The 20,208-nt window shown below is 51.4% G+C and overlaps 5 protein-coding genes across 12 annotated transcripts; 3 read left to right on the forward strand and 2 right to left on the reverse strand.

The window, feature by feature from the left end:
• The first annotated feature begins 131 nt into the window (after positions 1-131).
• On the forward strand, positions 132-1,232 carry snrpf (small nuclear ribonucleoprotein polypeptide F). The gene is made up of 4 exons (XM_061762029.1): positions 132-288; positions 658-783; positions 846-910; positions 1,008-1,232. The coding sequence occupies exons 1-4, from the start codon at positions 286-288 to the stop codon at positions 1,072-1,074; spliced, it is 261 nt and encodes an 86-aa protein (XP_061618013.1). The 5' UTR covers positions 132-285; the 3' UTR covers positions 1,075-1,232.
• Positions 1,233-2,030: 798 nt separating this feature from the next.
• On the forward strand, positions 2,031-5,424 carry amdhd1 (amidohydrolase domain containing 1). 5 transcript variants are annotated; one of them, XM_061762024.1, is made up of 9 exons: positions 2,035-2,313; positions 3,119-3,225; positions 3,299-3,363; positions 3,422-3,699; positions 4,127-4,352; positions 4,423-4,547; positions 4,618-4,711; positions 4,782-4,942; positions 5,110-5,359. In XM_061762024.1, the coding sequence occupies exons 1-9, from the start codon at positions 2,174-2,176 to the stop codon at positions 5,213-5,215; spliced, it is 1,302 nt and encodes a 433-aa protein (XP_061618008.1). In that variant the 5' UTR covers positions 2,035-2,173; the 3' UTR covers positions 5,216-5,359. The 5 variants fall into 5 exon arrangements, with proteins under 5 accessions (XP_061618004.1, XP_061618003.1, XP_061618008.1 ...); XM_061762020.1 differs by having other exon boundaries at positions 2,031-2,313; positions 4,127-4,547; positions 5,110-5,424; XM_061762019.1 differs by having other exon boundaries at positions 2,033-2,313; positions 3,119-3,363; positions 5,110-5,424.
• Positions 5,340-8,366, reverse strand: LOC133471907 (tetraspanin-9-like). 2 transcript variants are annotated; one of them, XM_061762027.1, is made up of 9 exons: positions 8,227-8,366; positions 7,200-7,236; positions 7,049-7,128; positions 6,774-6,965; positions 6,311-6,385; positions 6,145-6,246; positions 5,932-6,063; positions 5,665-5,748; positions 5,340-5,592 (listed from the first exon to the last, which is right to left on the reverse strand). In XM_061762027.1, the coding sequence occupies exons 1-9, from the start codon at positions 8,245-8,247 to the stop codon at positions 5,521-5,523; spliced, it is 795 nt and encodes a 264-aa protein (XP_061618011.1). In that variant the 5' UTR covers positions 8,248-8,366; the 3' UTR covers positions 5,340-5,520. The 2 variants fall into 2 exon arrangements, with proteins under 2 accessions (XP_061618011.1, XP_061618012.1); XM_061762028.1 differs by lacking the exon at positions 8,227-8,366 and adding an exon at positions 7,673-7,691.
• On the reverse strand, positions 8,250-18,950 carry LOC133471901 (endosome/lysosome-associated apoptosis and autophagy regulator family member 2-like). 3 transcript variants are annotated; one of them, XM_061762009.1, is made up of 23 exons: positions 18,810-18,950; positions 16,551-16,764; positions 15,584-15,704; positions 15,267-15,456; positions 14,521-14,668; positions 14,357-14,446; positions 13,997-14,102; positions 13,779-13,928; positions 13,109-13,197; positions 12,554-12,734; positions 11,888-12,016; positions 11,577-11,667; positions 11,403-11,505; positions 11,192-11,329; positions 10,280-10,552; positions 10,048-10,221; positions 9,740-9,944; positions 9,560-9,656; positions 9,392-9,493; positions 8,954-9,080; positions 8,708-8,886; positions 8,470-8,635; positions 8,250-8,388 (listed from the first exon to the last, which is right to left on the reverse strand). In XM_061762009.1, the coding sequence occupies exons 2-23, from the start codon at positions 16,659-16,661 to the stop codon at positions 8,317-8,319; spliced, it is 3,042 nt and encodes a 1,013-aa protein (XP_061617993.1). In that variant the 5' UTR covers positions 16,662-16,764; positions 18,810-18,950; the 3' UTR covers positions 8,250-8,316. The 3 variants fall into 3 exon arrangements, 2 of the variants coding, with proteins under 2 accessions (XP_061617993.1, XP_061617992.1); XM_061762008.1 differs by having other exon boundaries at positions 11,187-11,505; XR_009786441.1 differs by lacking the exons at positions 8,250-8,388; positions 8,470-8,635; positions 8,708-8,886 and having other exon boundaries at positions 8,954-9,092; positions 11,192-11,505.
• Positions 17,035-20,136, forward strand: klhl42 (kelch-like family, member 42). Its single transcript, XM_061762018.1, has 3 exons — positions 17,035-18,175; positions 18,817-19,010; positions 19,260-20,136. Exons 1-3 carry the CDS (start codon positions 17,316-17,318, stop codon positions 19,706-19,708), a joined length of 1,503 nt encoding a protein of 500 aa, XP_061618002.1. The 5' UTR covers positions 17,035-17,315; the 3' UTR covers positions 19,709-20,136.
• The last annotated feature ends 72 nt before the right edge of the window (positions 20,137-20,208 follow it).

A 20,208-nucleotide genomic window follows, 5' to 3' on the forward strand; every position in this document is an offset into this window, starting at 1 on the left:
CTTGAGTACAAAGGTTTGCCCTCGCCTGTCTGTTCTAGATGTTAAATAATGTGAAAAGCGTTGATAACACGTTTAAAAGCACTTTTTTTTTTTTTTAGGTTAAGAGGAGTTTGCTGCAATGACGCCCTCCCGCCGACGGGCGGCAGTGTGTAACGACAACAACTTCAAGGAGGTCAACACCTTTTACTTCCGGTTGGGCGGGCAGCGTGAGTCCCAACGCTTTTGTGACGACAAGCTAACTAGGAAACTCCTAACTAACACGTTTACACTTCTAACAAGTCCAAAATGGTGAGTTTGATCTAGTTGGTCCGCATCGCTTTTGTGGAGTTAAGTTCGTCATCTCCGCGCGCTAAAAACTGCTGTTTTTTTTTTTAGCCGGTTAGCAATTAGCCGCGTTAGCTTCTTCTTCTCCGTGTGTTCCAATGGAATGAATGAAGCGCCTCGCATCCACTCATGCTAACATTATTAATAGACTAGCTCGATGACTTACATTTAGAACGCCGTTAGACATTTTGCCTTAATTTTGGCCACTGGTATTTGGTATTTGGAGTACAGGATGTCCCCAAAGCCTGCACACCAAACACCAAATGTTTTGAAGTGGACGACATTTTCAACAACATGGCTTCATAATATTTTCATGTTGTTGTTGTTTTGCAGAGTTTACCGCTGAACCCCAAGCCCTTCCTGAACGGACTGACGGGCAAGCCGGTGATGGTGAAGCTGAAGTGGGGCATGGAGTACAAAGGCTACCTGGTCTCCGTGGACGGCTACATGAACATGCAGGTGAGCGCGGTGAAGCATCAACTGAGAAATGCGTCAACTTAGCTTGTCACGTTTGCGGGCAGCTGGCGAACACGGAAGAGTACGTGGACGGAGCGTTGGCGGGTCATCTCGGGGAAGTCCTCATCAGGTCATCCCAATTGAATCTAGACGAAACGGGATCAAAAGCAAGTGGAAATGAAGCAGCGAGACTGACACATTGTTGATTTATTTGCCCCCCCCTTCAGGTGCAACAATGTTCTGTACATCCGAGGTGTCGAAGAGGAGGAGGAGGACGGAGAAATGAGAGAATGATTCCAATGACGGCGACGAGTGTGTGTGCGCGCGCGTTTTCACCGTGTGAAACCAAATGAACGCTTGATTTCTTTGTTGTTGTTTTTTTTTGTACTGTTGGAGACCAACAATTTTTGTTCTTGTGAGACAATAAAAACATTGTACACTTTGTTATTAAACTGGACACGTGTTTATTGAAAACATCACATCCAAATTTGGATTGTCGTCAGGAATAGAAACTGAAGATTAGTTCAAAGAAAGTGTAATAGGTCAAAAGTAAATAGATGTAGGAAAAAACAAGTATAAATCTAAACTATACAGATGAGTAAAAGTAGATTATGTACGATACGTTAGTTAATTACTGCACTTGACAGATAGGGCTACCCACTGCATTTTTAGACTTTATACATTTATGGCACTCTTCCACTGCATGTTTAGTTGTTGCACTTTGTAAAATGACCCCTGTTGCAAATTATTAGACTGACTTGAGAGATTACATATTGATTTACCGTGCTTGGAATTGTTGCTTGGAGTGATACAAGAAAAAAGTTAACATTCCGTCATCCAAAAATCAATGAAATTTGCGACAACAAAACAATGCAGAAAGGAAGAATTTATAACTTTTCTAGTCCCGCCCTCTCCAATTTCAATGTTCACAGTAGTTTGTCATGAATGTTAAATTTAGCTATCGCTACCAAGAGAAAACAATGATATACTTCATTCTGGGAGACTGTTAATTATTGCAGTTAAAGTCAAAGTATTACTACAAGTATGACTATTTTCTTGTTTACTGCACTTTAGACTTATCGGGTAGCTAGTCTTACTGCACTTTATTAGACTGCAAGTTCATTATTGCACATTATCAGAGCACTTGTTTCATGACTTTAAGCTTGTTTATTGTTCAACGAGCAGACTTGGCCTTTTTCATCTCGAATGACAGATGGCATTCTTACCTGTTTTTCTTTTTTGGAACTTTTTTTTTTTTGTTTGTTTATTTTTTTAGCCCCGCCCCTCGTGCACTTCAACCTCTGCTGCTCAAATATTTGTTTGAAACAACCAGAAAGAGAAGGCAGGCTGCCCTTTGAAGCGTTCAAGGCACCTAAAGAGAAACACGAGCAACATGTCGGTGAAATTGAAACTGCTGGTGAAAAACGCTCAGCAGGTGCTGGTGATTTGCAACAATGGAGAGAAATACCTGACAAAAGGCGACAGCGACATCCACCTTCACGTCATCCACAACGGAAGTGTGGCCATCGGCAGGTTAGTGGGGAAAACAATCAACAAAAACAACAACCTAACAAGGTTCCTGTGAAAAGTTCACTTTGGATTTGATTGGCATCCAGCAACACTCCAACAGCGCCCCTGCAGGCTCACGTTGGTCACTGCCCAACGGCACATGCCAATCAACTTCTTTTCTTTCGTTTTATGAGCATTAGCATTTGAACGGTGATTTGTCCTTTATTTAATGTTATCGATTCCATCCATTATCAGCATTCGTATTTAAACTTGTATTGGTGATTTCATTATTATTTCTTTTTTTAATCAGCATTTGTATTTAGTTTTAAGGGTGAATTTTAATGTACTTCTTAGTTCTATTTTCAGCATTAGTATTTCAAATTTTATTAATTTGTATTTTCCACGTTATAATAATGAATTTTAATATATTTTTGTCAGCATTTATAACTTCAACACTGGATTTGAATGAAAGATTTCTTTTAGTCAGTATTAGCTTACTTTTAATGGTGCATGGAATTTATTTCTATTCATTATCAGAATGACTTTTTATAATTTAACATTTTTGAATTTTGATTTAATTTAAATGAATACATTTTTGTGACGAGCTTTATTCATCATGGTTTTCATTTGATGTTTCAGTGATGACATGAGCGATGGTCCTGCACGCTTTAAAATATGGATTTGGGTTGATTTTTAGTTTCTTCATCAGTAATGGGCCTCGAGTCCATTTTGTCAAGAAAAAATGTTTTATGAGGTCTTCGAAAGCATTCTGAATGAGTTATGGCCCAGCGGGCTTTGCAACTTTTTTTGGGTCTTTTGCGCCGGCCAGCGACGGCCTAATTGAGGCGGCGGGTCCAGCCGATGTCATGGAGCGTCGCTATTCCCAAGCGTCCTTCGATCGCGTGATCGACGCCGCGGGAATGTGCGTGCTGCCCGGTGAGTGTCGGCCATCTGCGCTCACCGGTACGCTTATTGATGATGACGATGACGATGACGACGCTGACGGCAGGCTTGGTGGACGCGCACACTCACCCCATTTGGGCCGGCGACCGCGTGCACGAGTTCGCGATGAAGGTAAGCGCGTCGACGGCGGCGGACCGACGATGGCGGACTGACGGTGTTTCCGCCGCAGCTGGCGGGCGCCACCTACATGGACGTGCACCGCGCGGGCGGCGGCATCCACTTCACGGTGGAGCGCACGCGGGCCGCCTCGGCGCGCGAGCTCCTGGCGTCGCTGAGCGGGCGGCTGGAGCGCGCGCGGCGGGCCGGCACCACCCTGGTGGAGGTCAAGAGCGGCTACGGCCTGGAGCTGGCGGCCGAGCTGAAGATGCTGGAGGTGGTGGAGGAAGCCCGCCGCACTCTGCCCATCAACATCTCCTCCACCTACTGCGGCGCCCACGCCGTGCCCAAGTACGTCTGTTCAAAGGTTTAGCCGGGAACCCGATTTGACGATTACGTGACGAGGTTTGCCGCAAAAAACACATTCGCAAGTGTAACTGCGCCACGCAGCGTCCGTAAACAATCTCCTAAAAAGATTGAAGCTGTTGTTGGTTCATTTTGCTGCTGCTTACACATCCGTTTCTCCCAAATTGTAGAATGTGTACGTTTACTCAGGTCTCAAATAAACGCTATTCTTCTTTTATTTTTTAAGAAACAAATACCAAACTCTCACAAAGGGGGAAAAAACCCCAAGAGAACAAATGCAAGACACCAAACCTTTCTAAATCCAGTCATACATTTGTGGAGTGATTTTGTATTCGAAGCACGTAGCGAGTGTTGTGTGTACGAAGTGCGAGCTGAATGAAACGTGCTTACTTGCGGCGGGCGGACGAACCAGAGGGAAGAGCGTGGAAGAAGCCACCCGCGACATCCTGCAGGTTCAACTTCCGGCGCTGAAGGAGCGCATGGCGGCCGGGACGCTGCGGGTGGACAACATCGACGTCTTCTGCGAGGAGGGCGTCTTCGACGTGCCGTCCACGCGCGCCATCCTGCTGGCGGGCAAGGACATGGGCCTCAACGCCAACTTTCACGGGGACGAGCTCAGTCCCACGAACGCCGCCGAGGTAGGCGTCCGCTCGGCGCGCTTCCGGCGCGCCGCTTTTATCGCACGTCTCCTTCGCGTCCCGTCCGCAGCTGGGGGCCGAGCTGGGGGCGCTGGCCGTCAGCCACCTGGAGGAAGCGTCGGACCGGGGCATCGCCGCCATGGCGCGGGCCGAGACGGCGGCCGTCCTGCTGCCTACCACGGCTTACGTTCTCCGGTAACGCGCACGCAAACTCACGACCTTTCCCGAAAACTCCCGTTGCGCTGACCCCCGCACGTGTGCCCAGGCTCCGCCAACCGCGGGCGCGAGCCATGCTGGACGCGGGCGTCATCGTGGCGCTGGGCAGCGACTTCAACCCCAACGCGTACTGCTGCTCCATGGTGAGTCCGCCACGTGTAGCGCCCGCGCCTTACGCGGCATTCCCGATCTCGTCTCCCCTGCCGTCGCCAGCCCATCGTCATGCACCTGGCGTGCGTCAACATGAGGATGTCCATGCCCGAGGCCTTGGCGGCGGCCACCATCAACGCCGCCTACGCCCTCGGACGCTCGCACACGCACGGCTCACTGGAGGCGGGCAAACACGGCGACCTGCTGCTCATCGACGCCCCGCGGTAAATATCTTCATACGGTCAAGCCCCTGGCGTTTTTCTTGTTTCGTCGTGAAAAGCTCGCCTACGGGCGGCCGATGTAAGACGCCGCAAGATGGCGGGACGATTATTACGCTGTTGTCAATCGTCACAACGAAAAGGGCGGGGCTCTGATTGATGTTCACGTGCAGGTGGGAGCACCTCATCTATCAGCTGGGCGGACATCAGGAGCTCATCCGCTACGTCGTCGTCAAGGGCGACGTCGTCTACGACAACCGCCGCACGCTGCCCTTGTGAAGTCTTCGTGTAAACGACGGCCCGAATTCCTCGCCGATTCGTCGCATCTCGATGGACTCGATTCGTCGTGAATTTAGTTCAGGGCAAATCTCTTGGGACTTGCATGGAGAACAAAAAAACTGCATAGACTGTATGCTTTTATTGAACATGTCAGGAGACTTAACACTGGTAAGAAATATTTTGGGTATAAAAGTGATTACTCGTTAATAAATGAATGCAGTGTTATTGCAAACAAAAAGGAGTAACGTACGTTTGTAAATATTGAGGTGCGGCTACGCTGTCCGGCGAACGTAGAATGTACCGGCTCAGGCTCGGTACTTCTTGCCGGCGCGGTGGATCTGCTGGTACAGCGTCATGGAGAAGGCCATGCCGAGGAGCTGAAAGCGACACGGGTGCTTACGGCGCGCCGCGGCGTCACGGGACGGCGGCCGGCCGAGGTTTTGTCTCACCTGAATGACCAGCACGCACATGGCGACGGTGCCCAGCAGGTGCTTGTTGTCGTCCAGCCACTCCTCCACCTTCTCGTAGCAGCCCTGAAACAAACGCAAAATGTCACTCGCGACCGGCGTGCCATCAGTGCTCTGAATTGACTCCAAGTCACACCCCAAAATGAAAAGAAGAAGAAGAAGAAGTTATTTAACGTGACATCATTATTCAATCTAGACATTTCTGAGTTTTGATTTTGATTGTAAATACATTTGGACATTTGGACTGACCCGCGTCCACAAGGTGTCGGAAGCGTTGCGCCCGCACCCCAAGCGGACGAGCTGGCAGCAGCTGTCGGGAACGCCGTTGACCTGGAGCGCCGCGTGCCAGTCGCTGGAACTCGTCACGCCGCAGCAGCGCCACTGCACGCGCACACGCCATCCAGACATCAACGTCGCCCGCGGATTTTCCTTTTAATTCGGCCACGTGACAACGCCGCTCACCTCCTCCTGGATGGCGTTCCAGGCGTCCCTCAGGCCGGCGTTGTTGTCCGTGTTGTACAAGACCAGCCCGTCTTTCAGATCCCGTCTGGCGTTCTCGCCCACCTGCGAGGACGCCGGCCAACGGGTCAATTGCGCATTAACAGTCGCGTACGCGAGAACGGCCTACCTTGTCGGTGTAGACGAAGAAGAGGATGAGGAGGATGAGCTCGGCCAGCAGGATGATCAACAGGACGATGAAAAACTGGGACACATTTTTAGGATGAAATCCGTGCTTGAGGAATCATTCATCGCGACAGAATTACAAGAATAGCGACCCGAAGTGCCTCACGTCAGTCAAGTCACAATAAAGACAAACAAGTTGTTTTTTAGTATAAAAGACAATTTCTTCCGCCGGATACTAACAAAATTATGATTTTATTTTATTTTTTGCATCTCATGGTGTCAATTAGTGTTTGCAAATTTAACATTTGCGCTAACCGCGGCATATTTACGTCACGCACTTGCGTGCGTCCCTTTTAAATGTGAAAAGCACAAATTAAATAAGTTGAAGTTCCTATTTTCTTGCATTTTAAAGTGACATTTGCCAATTTGTCCCTTTTGGCTCTGGCGCGGCGCCCGCCGCGACTCACGCTGAGGAGGAGGCACTTGTTCTCCTTGATGGCGCCCAAGCACCCCAGGAAGCCCGTCACCATGACGACGGCGCCCAGCGTGACCACGAGGTTGGCGGCCGACGGCGACGGGAAGGACGGCGACAGCGTGGCGAAGTCGCCCTGCGACACCGACAGCCACACGCCTACGCCCAGCAGGCCGCACCCGCCCAGCTGCAACAAAGACACAGACGGGTCACTCGCTCGGCCCGGCGCGTGCGGGACGCCGTTTGATTCCCTGCGAGTCGGTCCGTCACCCAAAAGAGCAGGTTGAAGAGGAAGAGCATGTACTTGACGCAGCAGACGCAGCCGCGAGCCATGGTGGAGCTCACGGGACCTGAAAGAGGAGACTTTTCGTCATGCGGCCTGTATATGGATGTTATGACGTCACAAATGTGACAAACTCACCACTCGAATAGGATGACCGAGGAAAAACTAGGACGACCTGGAAAATATTGAGAGAGAGTTGTGTCACAAACAGGATCTGGACTCATTTAGGCATTTTATATTTCTCTATATGATGAGTTGAGTCAGTGGTTGATAATGAAGCCATCTTGACGCACAGTGCTAAAATAACAGCTTGAAGTGTGTTACTATCATTCTGATCCTACGCCAACATTATCTTGATTTAGTGTCTCCAGCTGAAAACAAACTTGTCACGTGACGTCACTGAAGTCAACTTCAAATGACGCTTGAACAAAGTTCTCACTTGAAAAACGAATTGCTGCCACCTTCGAAAGCCCAGTCGGTCAGACCACTGGTAAGATTGAAAAACAAAACTTGTAGCCCACTTTGGAGGTCTTTCTCGAAGGCCAAAACCGTTTTTTGCGCCATGAAAAATCACAACAAGCGTAGAGGGAAAATGACGGACTATTTCTTACCGCGCTATGAACTGAAGCTCGTCATTCCGCGGATAGCTGGCCAATCTTCATCTTTCACATGCTGCTTATTGCGGGTCAAGTCGATTTAAAACGAAAAACGAAACTCGTAGACGACGGAGAACCTTTGCAAAGTTTAACCGATGGCCGAGGAACAGCTGCAGTCGGAGGAGGTTCTATGTGGGGAGGGAGGAGCACAACGGCGGAGGGAGACGCCGCACAAGGTCCCGTTTGTGCGCATGACCGGAATCTTTCGACTTTTTTTGTTTTAAAAATCGGGTTTAAACATATGAACTACCATATACGACGCTTATGTTTGTTTGCTCAGCTAAAATAATTTAAAAGACAAATGTAAGTTATTACTACTATTACTTCCTGTAAAACTCGTGTGTAAACACTGCCACTCCCAAACGGCGGCAAAACACGGTACTGCAGCTGGATGACAAAATGAAGGAATAATCACACAACCGATCTGTCATAAAGGACTTTATTAAACAACACTGATATAAATACATAACTCTCAACAGTAACCCAAATAAAATGTACAAAAGAAATACCGCTTGTTTCCCCCTCAACATCTCATCGCAGTTGACAGATGGAGGCGGACTGGACGGAGCGCTTGGCGCTGCGGCCACGCTGGCCGGGGCCTAACCCAGCACCCAGCAGTCCGCCCGGGAGCTGTTGAGCTGCACAGACTCGCTGCTGTCTTCCCCTTCATGCTGAAACACACCATTTGGGACATTTTGAAAGGAGACAAATGCCATTAAATCCTATTCTATTCCAAACTGGCATCCCCTCACCTTGTTGGCGATGGCGCGGAGCTTCCCCAGCAGGGAGGGCTCACGGGTGTAGACGGCGTCGTCGGGGTCGGGGTCCTCGCCCTCGTCCAGGCCGCAGCTGTCGGCGGCGGGCAGCTCGCTTTCCTTGTTGGCCGACATCACCATACGAGAGTACTTGTATTCCAGCCTGTCGTGCGCACACTAAGTCACGTGACGGGGACAAAAAGTACGAGGGCACGGCTCCCGATCGATCAATCACCTCTTGTTCATCTTCCAGAAATAGCAGGTGAGGGCGACGAGCAGCACGGCCAAAATCACTCCGCCTCCCACGCCCAACTTGAGCCGCAGCGTGACGGACTCGCAAGGGGCGGAGCTTCTGGGAGGCAGCGGGACGCCTTTGATGCACAGCTTGGGCTCGTTCCACAAGGAAAAGGTTTCCTGGAGACACAGCAGGCAGATCGTCGGGCACTGGGATGTCGCATTATTGATGTGCGCGGGCGGGTACCTGGGTGCCACCCTTGCAGGCGCCGTCGAGCTGGTGGTAGTCGTCCTGCGTGCAGAGCGGGCAGGCGCTGGCGCTCTCCCACAGGAAGTGGAAGGCGCAGCCGTCACATGTTCCTGCAGGGCAGGAGCTAGAAAAACATCTTTTTTCAAATGTCGTTTTTACTCGATATAATAATCAATATTTTGTATTTTTATTATTTCTATTTTTTGGTCTAATACTTTGTATTAATTTAAAATGTCCCTGATATTTTTACATTTGTGTATTTTTCATTTGATTTCTGTTTTTAAAACTTTGTCAAAAAGTTAGATATTTTCAAATAATTGAATGTTCCGGCTCGTTCCCAAACATTTTTCGTTTTAGCAGTATCGTGACGATTCTGACAACTGCGATAAAGCAGCTTCCCGCTTTCCTTTTCGGCACACGATGTCATCGACTGACCTGGGCACAGAGAGCTCGCCACGTTCCGATTTTCGGGGATTACAACGAACCGCGATGACCGAACTACGGCCTCGATCGCACGAAGCCGTCACCCGTGTCGACCTGAAACGTGGAAAATGAATAAATCAATTGTAAGTTGGACAGAAATACACAAAAGTATTTTTCTACCTGTAGAAGAAGTTTATATCTGGAATATTGTTGGTGTTTTCCGGGAAGAGCTCGGCATCGGCGCTCACGCCGTCGAGGAAGCGCTCCACCGTCGCTCCTGCGGGAGGCGCCGAAAACCACACCGGTGAACAGCAGCGCAAAACGCGGTCGCCCCGCCCATTTAAAAGTCGACGTACGCACCGAGAAACGTGTCCGCCAGGCCGACGGACTGCGAGGAAATGGGCGTCCGGAAGCCGCGCCGGTCCGCCGGGACGATGGTGGACTGGCAGATGAAGCCCTCCGCCGCGTCCGCGAGTCGGGCGGCGCCGGTGTCGCCCCGTCGGTCTTTGCTGAACACGCTGTTGAAGTCGGTCAGGTTGTTCCTGCACACCGCTGCTCTCCTCCCCTGTGCACACACGTCGCCGTGGTTACGCTCGCACGTGACTCTATTACCGGAGACGGACCGTGTTACACGTTAAAAATTCCATTTTCAGAGGCGGCGGGATTACCTGGTGCCCGCACAGGCTGATGTTGAAAAGGTGAAGGTACTTGGTGCCCTTGGTGGTGAAGCCCGGCTCCAGGGTGAGCGAGGCCACGTCGCTCAGCGCGCCGAGGTCGTAGGTCAGCGTGCGGTTGCCGTGCGTGTGCGAGAAGGAGCAGTCGCTGTAGCAACGGGAATGCTCCTGGAAGACATCACCGTTTGTTTTTTTTGATCCGCACGCCGGAAAATCTATCACTCACCCGGTTGGTGACGCTGCCGGGCCCGCACGGCACGCACGCATCGCCGCCGTAGGCGTGGCGTCCCGCCAGGTGCGTGCCGGCCGGGCACTCCTCGCATCGGTTGGTCTCGGCGTGGATGTAGAAGCCCGGCGGGCACGGCACGCACGAGGAGCCGGCCCGCCGGGAGTTCTCGGGCACCAGGGCGCACGCCCGGCAGCCCGACGCCACGCCGCCCAGCACGTTGGTCACGTGGACTGAGAAGAGCTTGACGTTGTCGCCGACGTAGTGGCGCACCTGCACGCGCGGGACACTTCATTAGGAACGCTGGCATTGACTTTTGATTACGCCTCCCGCTGTTTTCATCTTTCATCGCGCCGTCATGAGCAAATTATAGGTTTACGGATCTGTGTAAACACCCGACTCGGTTTCAATGTGACGTGATTACAATTGAGTGCAAAAGTGCATGTAAAATATGTTTAAAAAAATGGTCATCTTTTTAATCGTGATATTTCTTCTCTTTATTTTTGTAATTTATTTTATTTTCTCCCTTAAAATAATACCTTTTAAGCAATAAAATAGGAATGCTCATCTAATTGTATTATTCATAATCAATTATAATTAAACAATGTTTTATTTAAAAAATATCTCAAATGTACGTGTGAAAATATTCATTTTACTCATGAAATTGAAATACATTATTTACAATAAATAAGGAGATTAAATGCAAAAAAAAAAAAGGGAATTCATCCATTTTCTGTAACATGAATGAATGCAACCTATATTACGGGACTTTTTTTATTACGGGAATTGTAAAGCCTCGGTGCATTTTGGGTCTTCACGTGCGGTGGGTGGCCAGCATCTGGACGTCCAGGTCATATTCGCAATATGATTTTTATGATACACCGCCAAGTGAAAGGAAACGTTTCACCGTACGTCCAGAGCGCGATTGGTCCTCTGGAAGGCCCACGTGAAGGTGACCGAGTCGTTCCTGCTCACGCTGTGCGAGTACGACTGGCGACCTTTGCTGCCCTCCCACGACTCCACCACGGTGGTGCTCTTGCTGCGCACGTCCTGCAGGGGGCGACCCGGACTCGTGAGAAACCCCGCCCGCCGCTACGAAGAGCGACGTCGGCGTCCCGCTCACCGTCATGAAGTAGAACTCGCAGTCTCCAGCGCAGACTGTCTCAAACTCGAAGGCGATCTGAGCCACCTCGCCGCCGCTCACGCCCGACAGCGAGGCCGGCACCCTGCGCCCAAACGCGACAGCGCTCTCGTTCACACGGCCGCTCGCGTTCGCGACCCGTTCGGGCAGCCTTACTTAAAGCCGGGCACTTGCAGGCTGAGGATGAGGTAGTCGTTGTCCGAAGAACCGGCGCCGCTTCGGACGTGGTCGCCCGCCACTTCCCAACCTGAATATCGGCACGCACACAAGCACACACTGAAATGCGCTTCTCGTGCGCCGGGACCTCCACCGATGAGCTAACGTTCACATGTGGCTTGTCATTACGCTTGAGCAAAACCATAGGAACTTTAGCGTCCTTCTGGCCAATTTATTAGGTCTGGGAAGTTGTGTTGATTGTGTGTGTGTGTGAGTGTGTGTGTGTGTGTGTGTGTGAGACAAAGTCTTGCCGTTCATGCCGTCGCATTTGGAATTCCCCACGTTGAAGCAGGATGTCTTCATGTTGGAGGGCAGCACGTTCCACCATCTGTACTCGTAGCCTAGAACCGGCTCGGTGCCTGAAGGGCAACGCGTGCACACTACGCGCACACATACACACACACACACACACAAGCAGGACTTGACATTTTTGTAGCAACGCATTTAATAAGCAGGTTGTCGACGACAACCCGGTGATCTAAAAATCACCAGAGGGCCTTTGTGTAAATCAGTACCAAAGAAGTCGCTGTCAGTGAAAAAAGGTTAGCGACCCGTGTCGTAAAACGAAGACGCCCTTTTCAGGATCGTCCGGTCTGTGCGGAGACTGGCTGCGTCGTGGGCCCTGCAGGTTGCGGGGGCGTCTGGCTCTCCCCTCACCGGGTGAAGCACGACAGCCCCGTACAAGACTAATAACTCATGTTTCATTGTTGTAGATAATAAACATCAATTATAATACGAAGAAACAACAGCGGCAGCTTCAAAACTCCACTGCGACACAGTAAAACTGTTCCGGCATAAAAGGGATTCAGATCCTCCAGTCTAACAGCCAAACAGGACAAAGAAAAAAAAAGGATCGTCCGGTCTGGCCACATTCCAGGATGGCGATAACATCGCAGCGAGTTTGTTTTGGCCGTTACCGTAAGTGCCGTCCGAGCGGGTCCCGGGCGGGCACGGCGAGCAGGTGGAGTCGTTGCTGTTGTAGAAGCCCGGGTTGCACGGCGGGCACGGCTTCACGGGCCCCGCGGCGGGCAGCGCCACGGCGGAGGTGGCGTTCTCGTCGCAGATCTTGGGCTCGACCCAGCGGTACACCGCCTGCGTCTGCGGTGGGAGGGGGGGCGTGGGGACAAAAACCACCGACTCATCGCTTACAACATTCGGGACACCTCTACAATCCAGTAGATGCGTTCAAAGTCAATATGTTGATTATTATGATCGTTGTTATCGTAAAGTGCTCAATTGTAGTCTACCAGGTGTAAATTGGTACACCACGTACGCACTCGATTTGTTACAGTGCTGCAATTTGACATGCGCCAAGTTAGCGTCCTGGACCATCGCAATTTTCGGTTTGCATATTGCATTGCCCCAAACTGCTTACTCACCTAATTATCATGTTGCGCAAACGGCTTTGGGGATGTGTGTGTGGCCTGGTATGAGGAACCAGGAAGTGCTCGTGTGTGCGTGGGCGCACAAACCTTCCCTTTGCTGTCGCAAGGCGTGTGGATCTGGAAATAGTCCTCCTCGGCGCACGGCGGCCTCGACTTGCACGCGGCCCAACCCTCCACTGAGACGCACGCAACAACATTAAAATTACAAACTGATCGTTCGCTAAATTCACTTTTAATTGGGGCGCGAGGCGGAAATGGAGCGGTCTATTTTCTCGGGTGGCATGACTCAGCACATGCAGTTGCGACAATTCATTTTCATCTTCTGTTCAGAGTTTTGTTTTGGAACGGAATCGATTTTACACACACAATGACATGAAAAAGGATTTTGGGATGGTTTTGGGGTGACGTTATTTATAAACAAACAAACAAAAATGTGAGCGTGTGAATATTTACTGTGCTGCATGCACATTTGATTTCTTACTTTGTTTTATTTGTAATTAATTTGCAACAATTTCCCCAAAACATTTTTCATGTCGCCGTTACGGGGTGTTGTGTGTAGAATTGTTTACCCGCCCCTCCCCCAAAAAAGAATTTCATCCATTTTGGAATAAGGCCGCAACAACACAATTTGGGAAAAGTGAAGCGCTGTGAATACTTTTTAGTGCATCTGGAAAGTATTCACAGCGCTTCACTTTTGGAGACTTTTAGAATGTGCAAGCAAGAAATGAGACCGCGGCAAACGCGGACGTCACCGTACGCGAGTAGTGCTTTTCCGGGCAGGCGGCGCAAGAAGCGGAGCTCTTGCCGGAGAAGGTGTCGGCGGGACACGGCCGGCAGAAGGACGAGCCGGCGCTGGCGCTGTACCAGCCGGGTCGGCACGGGAAGCACTCGGACGTGTAGGCCACACCTTCGGCGCACGCAAAGTTAACGAGCGTCCCCGCGGAGCTTTCGGCGCTGCCGGACGGTAAGGGTCACCTTCGATTTTGATGTCCTTGAGCAGCACGGGTTTCGCCATCTTCACGCCCACCAGGATGCCCGTGGTTCGCCAGTACAAGATGTTGGTGCCCGCCCACAGGTTGATCTGCAACACAATCAGTCACACGGACACTTCGTGTGTGTGTTTGTGCAAGGACGTGTGTGTTGCGCACGTGTGTATGCTTCGTGTGGTCGTGTTTGTGTTTTTGTATGTGTGTGAATTTACACGTGTATCGTGCACATCGTGTATGCCCGTGCGTCGTGTGTATGCATGTGTGTACACGTGTATTGTGTGCTGCGGACGCGCGTGGGTATATTATGCGTTGTGCGTTCGCGTTGGGCTACGGCTTCCCCACTGACCGTGTGCGTCCCCCATTCTCCGTCGCCGGTGACCTCGATCCACTTCTGCTCGTCGCTTTGGCTCATCTCCTGGCACTGCTCGTTCTGGACCTGAACGCACACGCGCAGCCCGTGACGCGAAAGGCGAGCGGCGGCGCGGACGCGGCGGCTCAAGGTTCGCTCACGTAGAACTGGAAGAAGATGTTGCTGTCGGGGTACTGGTAGGTGAAGGAGACGGAGCCGCGCTTCTCCAGGTGCACCATGTAGACCAGCGACACGGTGCACTCGTCGCGGTTGGACTCCAGGTACACGCCCCGCGGCGTCCACGTGGAGCTGCCGGCGAAATACGCACACGCGTCACGTGGGGAACGCGGCGGCCACGCGGCCCGCCTCCCTCCCTTCCTTCCATCCTTTCTACCTACCTTCTCATCTCCCTTCCTTATTTCATTCCTCCCTTCTATCATCTTTCCTTCATCCTCCTTCGCTTTCATTCCAATCTTAATTCCTTCTAACATTCTTTCTTCCTCTTTTCCTTCATCCTGCCATTTTTCCTTCCTGTCATACCATCCTAGTTTCCTTCCTCATTTCCTTTATTTTCATTTCCTTCCATCCTTACTTCTTTCCTTCCTCCATTTATTCCGTCCTTCCTTTCAAATTACCCATGTTTCCTTCACTGCATTCTTCCTTCCCTCCTTTCCCACCTTCCATTCTCGCTGGCATCCAGTCTTTCTCCCTCCTTCAATCTCCCTTGCTTTCATAGCATCCTGCTTCCTATGTGCTTGTTTCCTTCCCTACTTTCCATCCTTCCTTTGCTAGCCTTCTTGTTTCCAGCCTTCCCTCTTGGCTTCTTTCCTGCCCTTCATCCTTCCTCCCACCCCGCACACACATTCCGGGCGGCCGCGGTCGTGTTAACGTAAAGGCGGCGCCGTACTTGCTGCACGCCTGGAAGTCGCCGTCGGGCGGCCTGGCGTCGAGGAAGCTGGCGATGCTGATGAAGCCGGCGGGCAGGGCGTCCCACTGGTCGAAGCGCAGGCCGCTGCCCAGCGAGTAGGAGCCGGCCGCGCACGGCGTACACGACTGCGAGGACATCTCCAGGAACTTGCCGGCCGAGCACGAGAAGCCTCGACAAAGAGCCGCAAAAAACAAATGAAAAAAAAGGAACAACTGCACAAAAACTAAACGAGTTGAGGAAGGGGCAACAGTTCAGCAAAAGGTGACACGGGCGGACCCGGGTGGCGCTGTACTCACTGCAGTCGGTCCCTCTGCTGGGGGGCGGGAGGCCCGAGCAGGTGCCGGGGTTGAGCGGGATGGCCACCCGCCAGCGGGAGCCCGTGTTGTCGCATTCCGTGTACTGGTAGTAATAATCCATCTGCGCACGGAACACACACCCGAGCGTCAGGAAAGCGCCGCTCGTCACGTCGCCGGCGCCCACCATTGATGCACGGCCGCGGGGCCAAAGTGACGTCGCTGGCCCCGATCGCCGCGGCGACCGCCACTAAGCGCGCTAATGGGCCGGAAAGGTCATGTGCCACCCGCTCGTTTCATGCACATTTTTGCCTGAGGACCAGCGAATGCTTACTTCCTTCGCATGACCGCCACAACATCACAAAAATAGATTCTAGATATTTTCGCCGGGCACTCCGCTTTCCTCCCGCATCCCAAAAACCTGCGTGGTAGGTTGATTGAAGACTCTAAATTGCCCGAGGAACGGCCAGCTCGTGCGGTCTGCCGGTCTCCCGGGTGACTCGTGCGGGTTCCCATGACGACTGATGAGAGGACGAGAGGAGGGGGGTGCGGGCAATAAAAAGGCGGCGACAAAAAAAAAAAAAAAAAAACAGAACCGAGCGGAGACAGAAGGCAGAATGAAACCAAGCGACAAAAACAAAGCGCATTATATTACACGAAATGCGAGGACAGTTGAATGTTGCGTTTCAATGTATAGGAGAATGCAGAAGAAATGTTTAGTGCACTGCAAATACTGGCTATTCATCACTGCCAATAATATTTTTGCACTAACTCTACAAATACCACAATAGCATAACGAGACTAAATTTAGGAAAACTAAATATTAAAAAAGCTCTCACAGTGTCCATCAACACTTGACAGCTGGCTCTTGATTTCACAGCAAACCAACGCTGGTTGACATATAAATCTAAAATAATGAATGCTATTCATAATATAATATGAATATGATATATCAATAGTGCGCGCCCACCTCATCGCACGGCGGGAGTGTCGTGCCCGCGTAGGTGGCCCTGAAAGGGGCGATGATGGGGAGCACCAGCAAGCAGCGGGGGAACCAGGAGGCCCACGCCGGCTCCCGCATCCTCAACTCGGATCACGAACGGCGGACGGCCCGCTGCCTGGAGCCGGAGAGTCGAAGTGGTCCGGGCGTGTGGCGCCCAAGTCATTGATGCAACGCTGTCTGACTGTCACAACACACACATAGACACTGACGTCAAGTCACACGGAATGCAGAGATGACATTTCCTGCTTTCAAATTAAAAGTCTATCGGCGGCGACATACATGTCATTTTCGGGTGTACAATTAAAAGACTTAATTGCAACATTCAGGCTTTGCTGCAAACCTGTTCGACGAGTTATTTATTGTGAAAGAAGCCAACAGCGAATTATGACCAGCCAAACCGGACGGGCCGCTGTGCTGTAGCGCTCAGTCACCGCCAGGTGGCAGCAGCGCACCGCAGTTGCGCAATAAAGCCACCGACGAAGAAGAGCGCTCGGAAGCAAAACAATCCCGAAGTTGCCAGTGAAGGCTCGCAGAAAGAATGAGACGGAATTCACCACGCTCACTTTCGCACGTATTTCACATCACATAAATAACAACTTGACTATCCGGGAGCCTTTGAATGAACTCTCGTAGGGTGTTATTGCGCGGGAGCGGCGTATTTGGGGGCGGTTCTGTCTCGTCTTGTTAGCTGCTTAGCTTGCCCGGCTCGAGAAAGTTCCTCGATGACGACCTATGGGCCGAACATGGCCATATTTGGAGCGCTCCACGCCGGTGAGATGTAAACAATGTCCAGTCAAGCCGGCCTGCTCGAGACGCACTCTTTTCGACATGTCATCGGAGCAGAAGATCGCCATCGTGATGGAGGACAAAACGTACGAGGTGAACAAGAAGAAGCTGATCGAGAAGAGCGACTACTTCCGTGCGCTGTACAGCTCGGGGATGAGGGAGTCCACGGAGGACTCGGTCCAGCTGCAGGGCCTCAGCGCCCCCGGCCTGGAGCTGGTGCTGGAGTTCATCGACACCTCCAAAGTGGAGATCGCCAACGAGACCCTGGAGGACCTGATCGAGACCGCCTCCTTCCTGCAGGTCACGTCCATCCTCAAGCTCCTGACGGCCGAGATCCGGCTGGACAACTGCGTGGCGCTCTACAGCCTCTCTGAGGTTTACGGAACCCACGAGCTGCGTGACGCCTGCCTCGAGTTCATTAGCTGCTACTACCACCCCGTGATGAGACGACCAGAGTTCCGCAGCCTGCCCCCCGCCGTCAGGGAGCGGGCGAGGGAGATGCGCATGAGGGGCGTCGCCACCTTGGTGGCCACGGGGGACTTCGGCAGCCTGTGCCTGGACGCGCCGGACCGGAACGAGCCCTGGTCCATGCTGAGCTACGGCGAGGCGGAACAGCGCTGGAAGCCGCTGGCCAACAACCCGCCGGCGGACGGCATCAACGTGCGAGGCTACGGCTCGGCCGTGCTGGACAACTACCTCTTCGTCGCCGGGGGATACCGCGCCAGCAGCCAGGAGATCTCGGCCGCGCATTGCTACAACCCTTGCAGGAACGAGTGGAACCAGGTGGCGCCGCTCAACCAGAAGCGGTAACGTCGACGTGTCCGAAGCGGCAGTTTGGCACGTAGGCTTCAGGCTGTTTATTGCCGCGCTTACTTCAAGTAAACTTTCAACAAAGAGAATTATACATTGTGTATTTCGACAAAACAAACAACATTTTGCGTTAGACAAGTCTGCTTGATAGCTTAATGCTAACAAACACTACAAAACGCCATAGACAGGCTAACAAATAGCATCAGTCTCGCGCTGTTGTGAAACTTCAAGCAGCGGCTATTTGAACGCAAACAATGAGGCAACACATGTAGACAGCAGCTTTGTGATCGTCTCCATGTTTGTATTACACTGTGTGCATTACACAGTTTGCCGCAGGTGGCAAAAGTACTCCATCTGTACTTAAGTAGAGGTTACAGATGGCCTCCGTGCTTTAAAAACAACAAGTACAGATTCTGAAATGTATGTTCGTACAAAAGTTAAAATGAATGAAAAGACAACACGTTCACCACACATCTCCATTTACGTCGAGGTTGAAAATAGTAGCAAGCCTATTTGGACAAAGTAAGGAGTAGGAAGCACAGGTTTTGGTTTTTGTTTGTAAATGTAGGGCATACAAGTGCAATTGTTCAGAAAAAGAAATATTCAAGTGCCTGACAAAGTCGCACTCACCACTCAGGTCCAACTTCAAGCTTCTGGCCGTGCAGGGGAAGCTGTACGCCGTGGGAGGCCAGAGTCTGGGCACGGTGGAGTGCTACAGCCCGGAGAACGACTTCTGGACCTGCGTGTCGTCCATGCCCGACCCGCTGGCAGAGTTCTCGGCCTGCGAGTGCCAGGGCATGATCTACGTCCTGGGAGGGTACACGGCAAGAGGTGGGCGCACGCGCTGAAACCGCAAATGTGCGTTACTTTTACTTTTTACCGTTACCTTTTTGCGTTTTTGAAGTTTATGTTTGTCCAAATTTCCTGTTGTGTTGGCAGATATTTCTGCTTCAATGAACTAATATATTCCTCATTTCATGACTTTTTGTCTCACTCGTATCTTCAGGCACCACTGTAATATTTAGTTTTTTAAGCCGTTTTTTAGCAGTGCAGGTGTTACGGTTTTGTCTCTCCCAACAGTGAGGAACACCAACCTCCTGCGCTACTGCCCCGCGGCCGACGCGTGGACGGCGTTCCGCCCGTGCACGGTGCACGTGCGGAAGCAGCAGATGCTGTCGGTGGAGGACACCATCTACCTGGTGGGCGGCTACACGCACAAGCTGGAGCACGCCCGGCGCTGGCCCAGCGAGACGGAGGACGTGCTCACCGTGCAGTCGTACAACGTCACCACCGGCGAGTGGCTGCAGCTCAAGGAGAACACGTCCAAGTCGGGCCTGAACCTGACGTGCGCGCTGCACAACGACGGCATCTACATCATGAGCCGGGACGTCGGGCTGTCCACCAGCATGGAGCACCGCGTCTTCCTCAAGTACAACATTTTCTCCGGCGCCTGGGAGGCCTTCAGGCGCCTGCGGGTGTTCGGGCAGAACATGCTGCTCTGCTCGCTTTACCTCCCCAACGCGCTCTGACAGGACCTGAGCGACGAGGCTGCTGACTCGCTTGTTACCATGACAATCAAGAGTAAACACACCTACAAATTGAGGCCAAACCCAGCTAACTTGCACTTCATATTTCACACTCCACACCATCAGGGGGCAGCATATGAGCAGTGAGATGGGAAATGCTAACTTCCTTAGCATTGTTTGATGTTGAAACTCGGGTTAGCGGTCAAAAAACAGCCAATAGTTGGACTGTAAATGAAATGAACAGAAGGTCAAACGGTTTCAACTGTAAAAGAGCTGTTGAAAAGCAGAAAAAAAGTATTGCACATGTGCCTTCTCCATTTGGAACTTGATCCCGACAAAAGGACAAAATGACCAAACCTGCCTTTTTTTTTCTTTTTCTGTTGCTAAAGCAGACTTACTTTGTTTCAATAAAGGTGTTTTTCATTCTTCAATTGTTTGAAAACATTGAGAATTTTTGGGATGAATGATTTGACACTTCACTGACAAAGTGGACGCTCGGGTCT

The sequence above is a fragment of the Phyllopteryx taeniolatus genome, chromosome 22 (assembly GCF_024500385.1).
Source record: "Phyllopteryx taeniolatus isolate TA_2022b chromosome 22, UOR_Ptae_1.2, whole genome shotgun sequence".
Taxonomy (NCBI): Eukaryota; Metazoa; Chordata; class Actinopteri; order Syngnathiformes; family Syngnathidae; genus Phyllopteryx; species Phyllopteryx taeniolatus.

Excerpts from the sequence above, each read along its gene's own strand:
- snrpf (XM_061762029.1), top strand. Across the intron at positions 784-845 it reads ACGGCTACATGAACATGCAG|CTGGCGAACACGGAAGAGTA; the intron begins GTGAGCGCGGTG and ends GTTTGCGGGCAG. Across the intron at positions 911-1,007 it reads CTCGGGGAAGTCCTCATCAG|GTGCAACAATGTTCTGTACA; the intron begins GTCATCCCAATT and ends CCCCCCCTTCAG.
- amdhd1 (XM_061762019.1), top strand. The coding sequence starts at position 2,174 with ATGTCGGTGAAATTGAAACTGCTGGTGAAAAACGCTCAGCAGGTGCTG. Across the intron at positions 3,364-3,421 it reads TGCACGAGTTCGCGATGAAG|CTGGCGGGCGCCACCTACAT; the intron begins GTAAGCGCGTCG and ends TTTCCGCCGCAG. Across the intron at positions 4,943-5,109 it reads CTGCTCATCGACGCCCCGCG|GTGGGAGCACCTCATCTATC; the intron begins GTAAATATCTTC and ends GTTCACGTGCAG.
- LOC133471907 (XM_061762027.1), bottom strand. The coding sequence starts at position 8,247 with ATGTTGAGGGGGAAACAAGCG. Across the intron at positions 6,064-6,144 it reads GGAACGCCATCCAGGAGGAG|TGGCGCTGCTGCGGCGTGAC; the intron begins GTGAGCGGCGTT and ends GTGCGCGTGCAG. Across the intron at positions 5,749-5,931 it reads CCGACACCTTGTGGACGCGG|GGCTGCTACGAGAAGGTGGA; the intron begins GTCAGTCCAAAT and ends CGTTTGTTTCAG.
- LOC133471901 (XM_061762008.1), bottom strand. The coding sequence starts at position 16,661 with ATGCGGGAGCCGGCGTGGGCCTCCTGGTTCCCCCGCTGCTTGCTGGTG. Across the intron at positions 15,705-16,550 it reads CACTCCCGCCGTGCGATGAG|ATGGATTATTACTACCAGTA; the intron begins GTGGGCGCGCAC and ends TTCCGTGCGCAG. Across the intron at positions 8,887-8,953 it reads CCTGCAAGGGTGGCACCCAG|GAAACCTTTTCCTTGTGGAA; the intron begins GTACCCGCCCGC and ends CTGTGTCTCCAG.
- klhl42 (XM_061762018.1), top strand. The coding sequence starts at position 17,316 with ATGGGCCGAACATGGCCATATTTGGAGCGCTCCACGCCGGTGAGATGT. Across the intron at positions 18,176-18,816 it reads GCGCCGCTCAACCAGAAGCG|GTCCAACTTCAAGCTTCTGG; the intron begins GTAACGTCGACG and ends CTCACCACTCAG. Across the intron at positions 19,011-19,259 it reads GGGAGGGTACACGGCAAGAG|TGAGGAACACCAACCTCCTG; the intron begins GTGGGCGCACGC and ends CTCTCCCAACAG.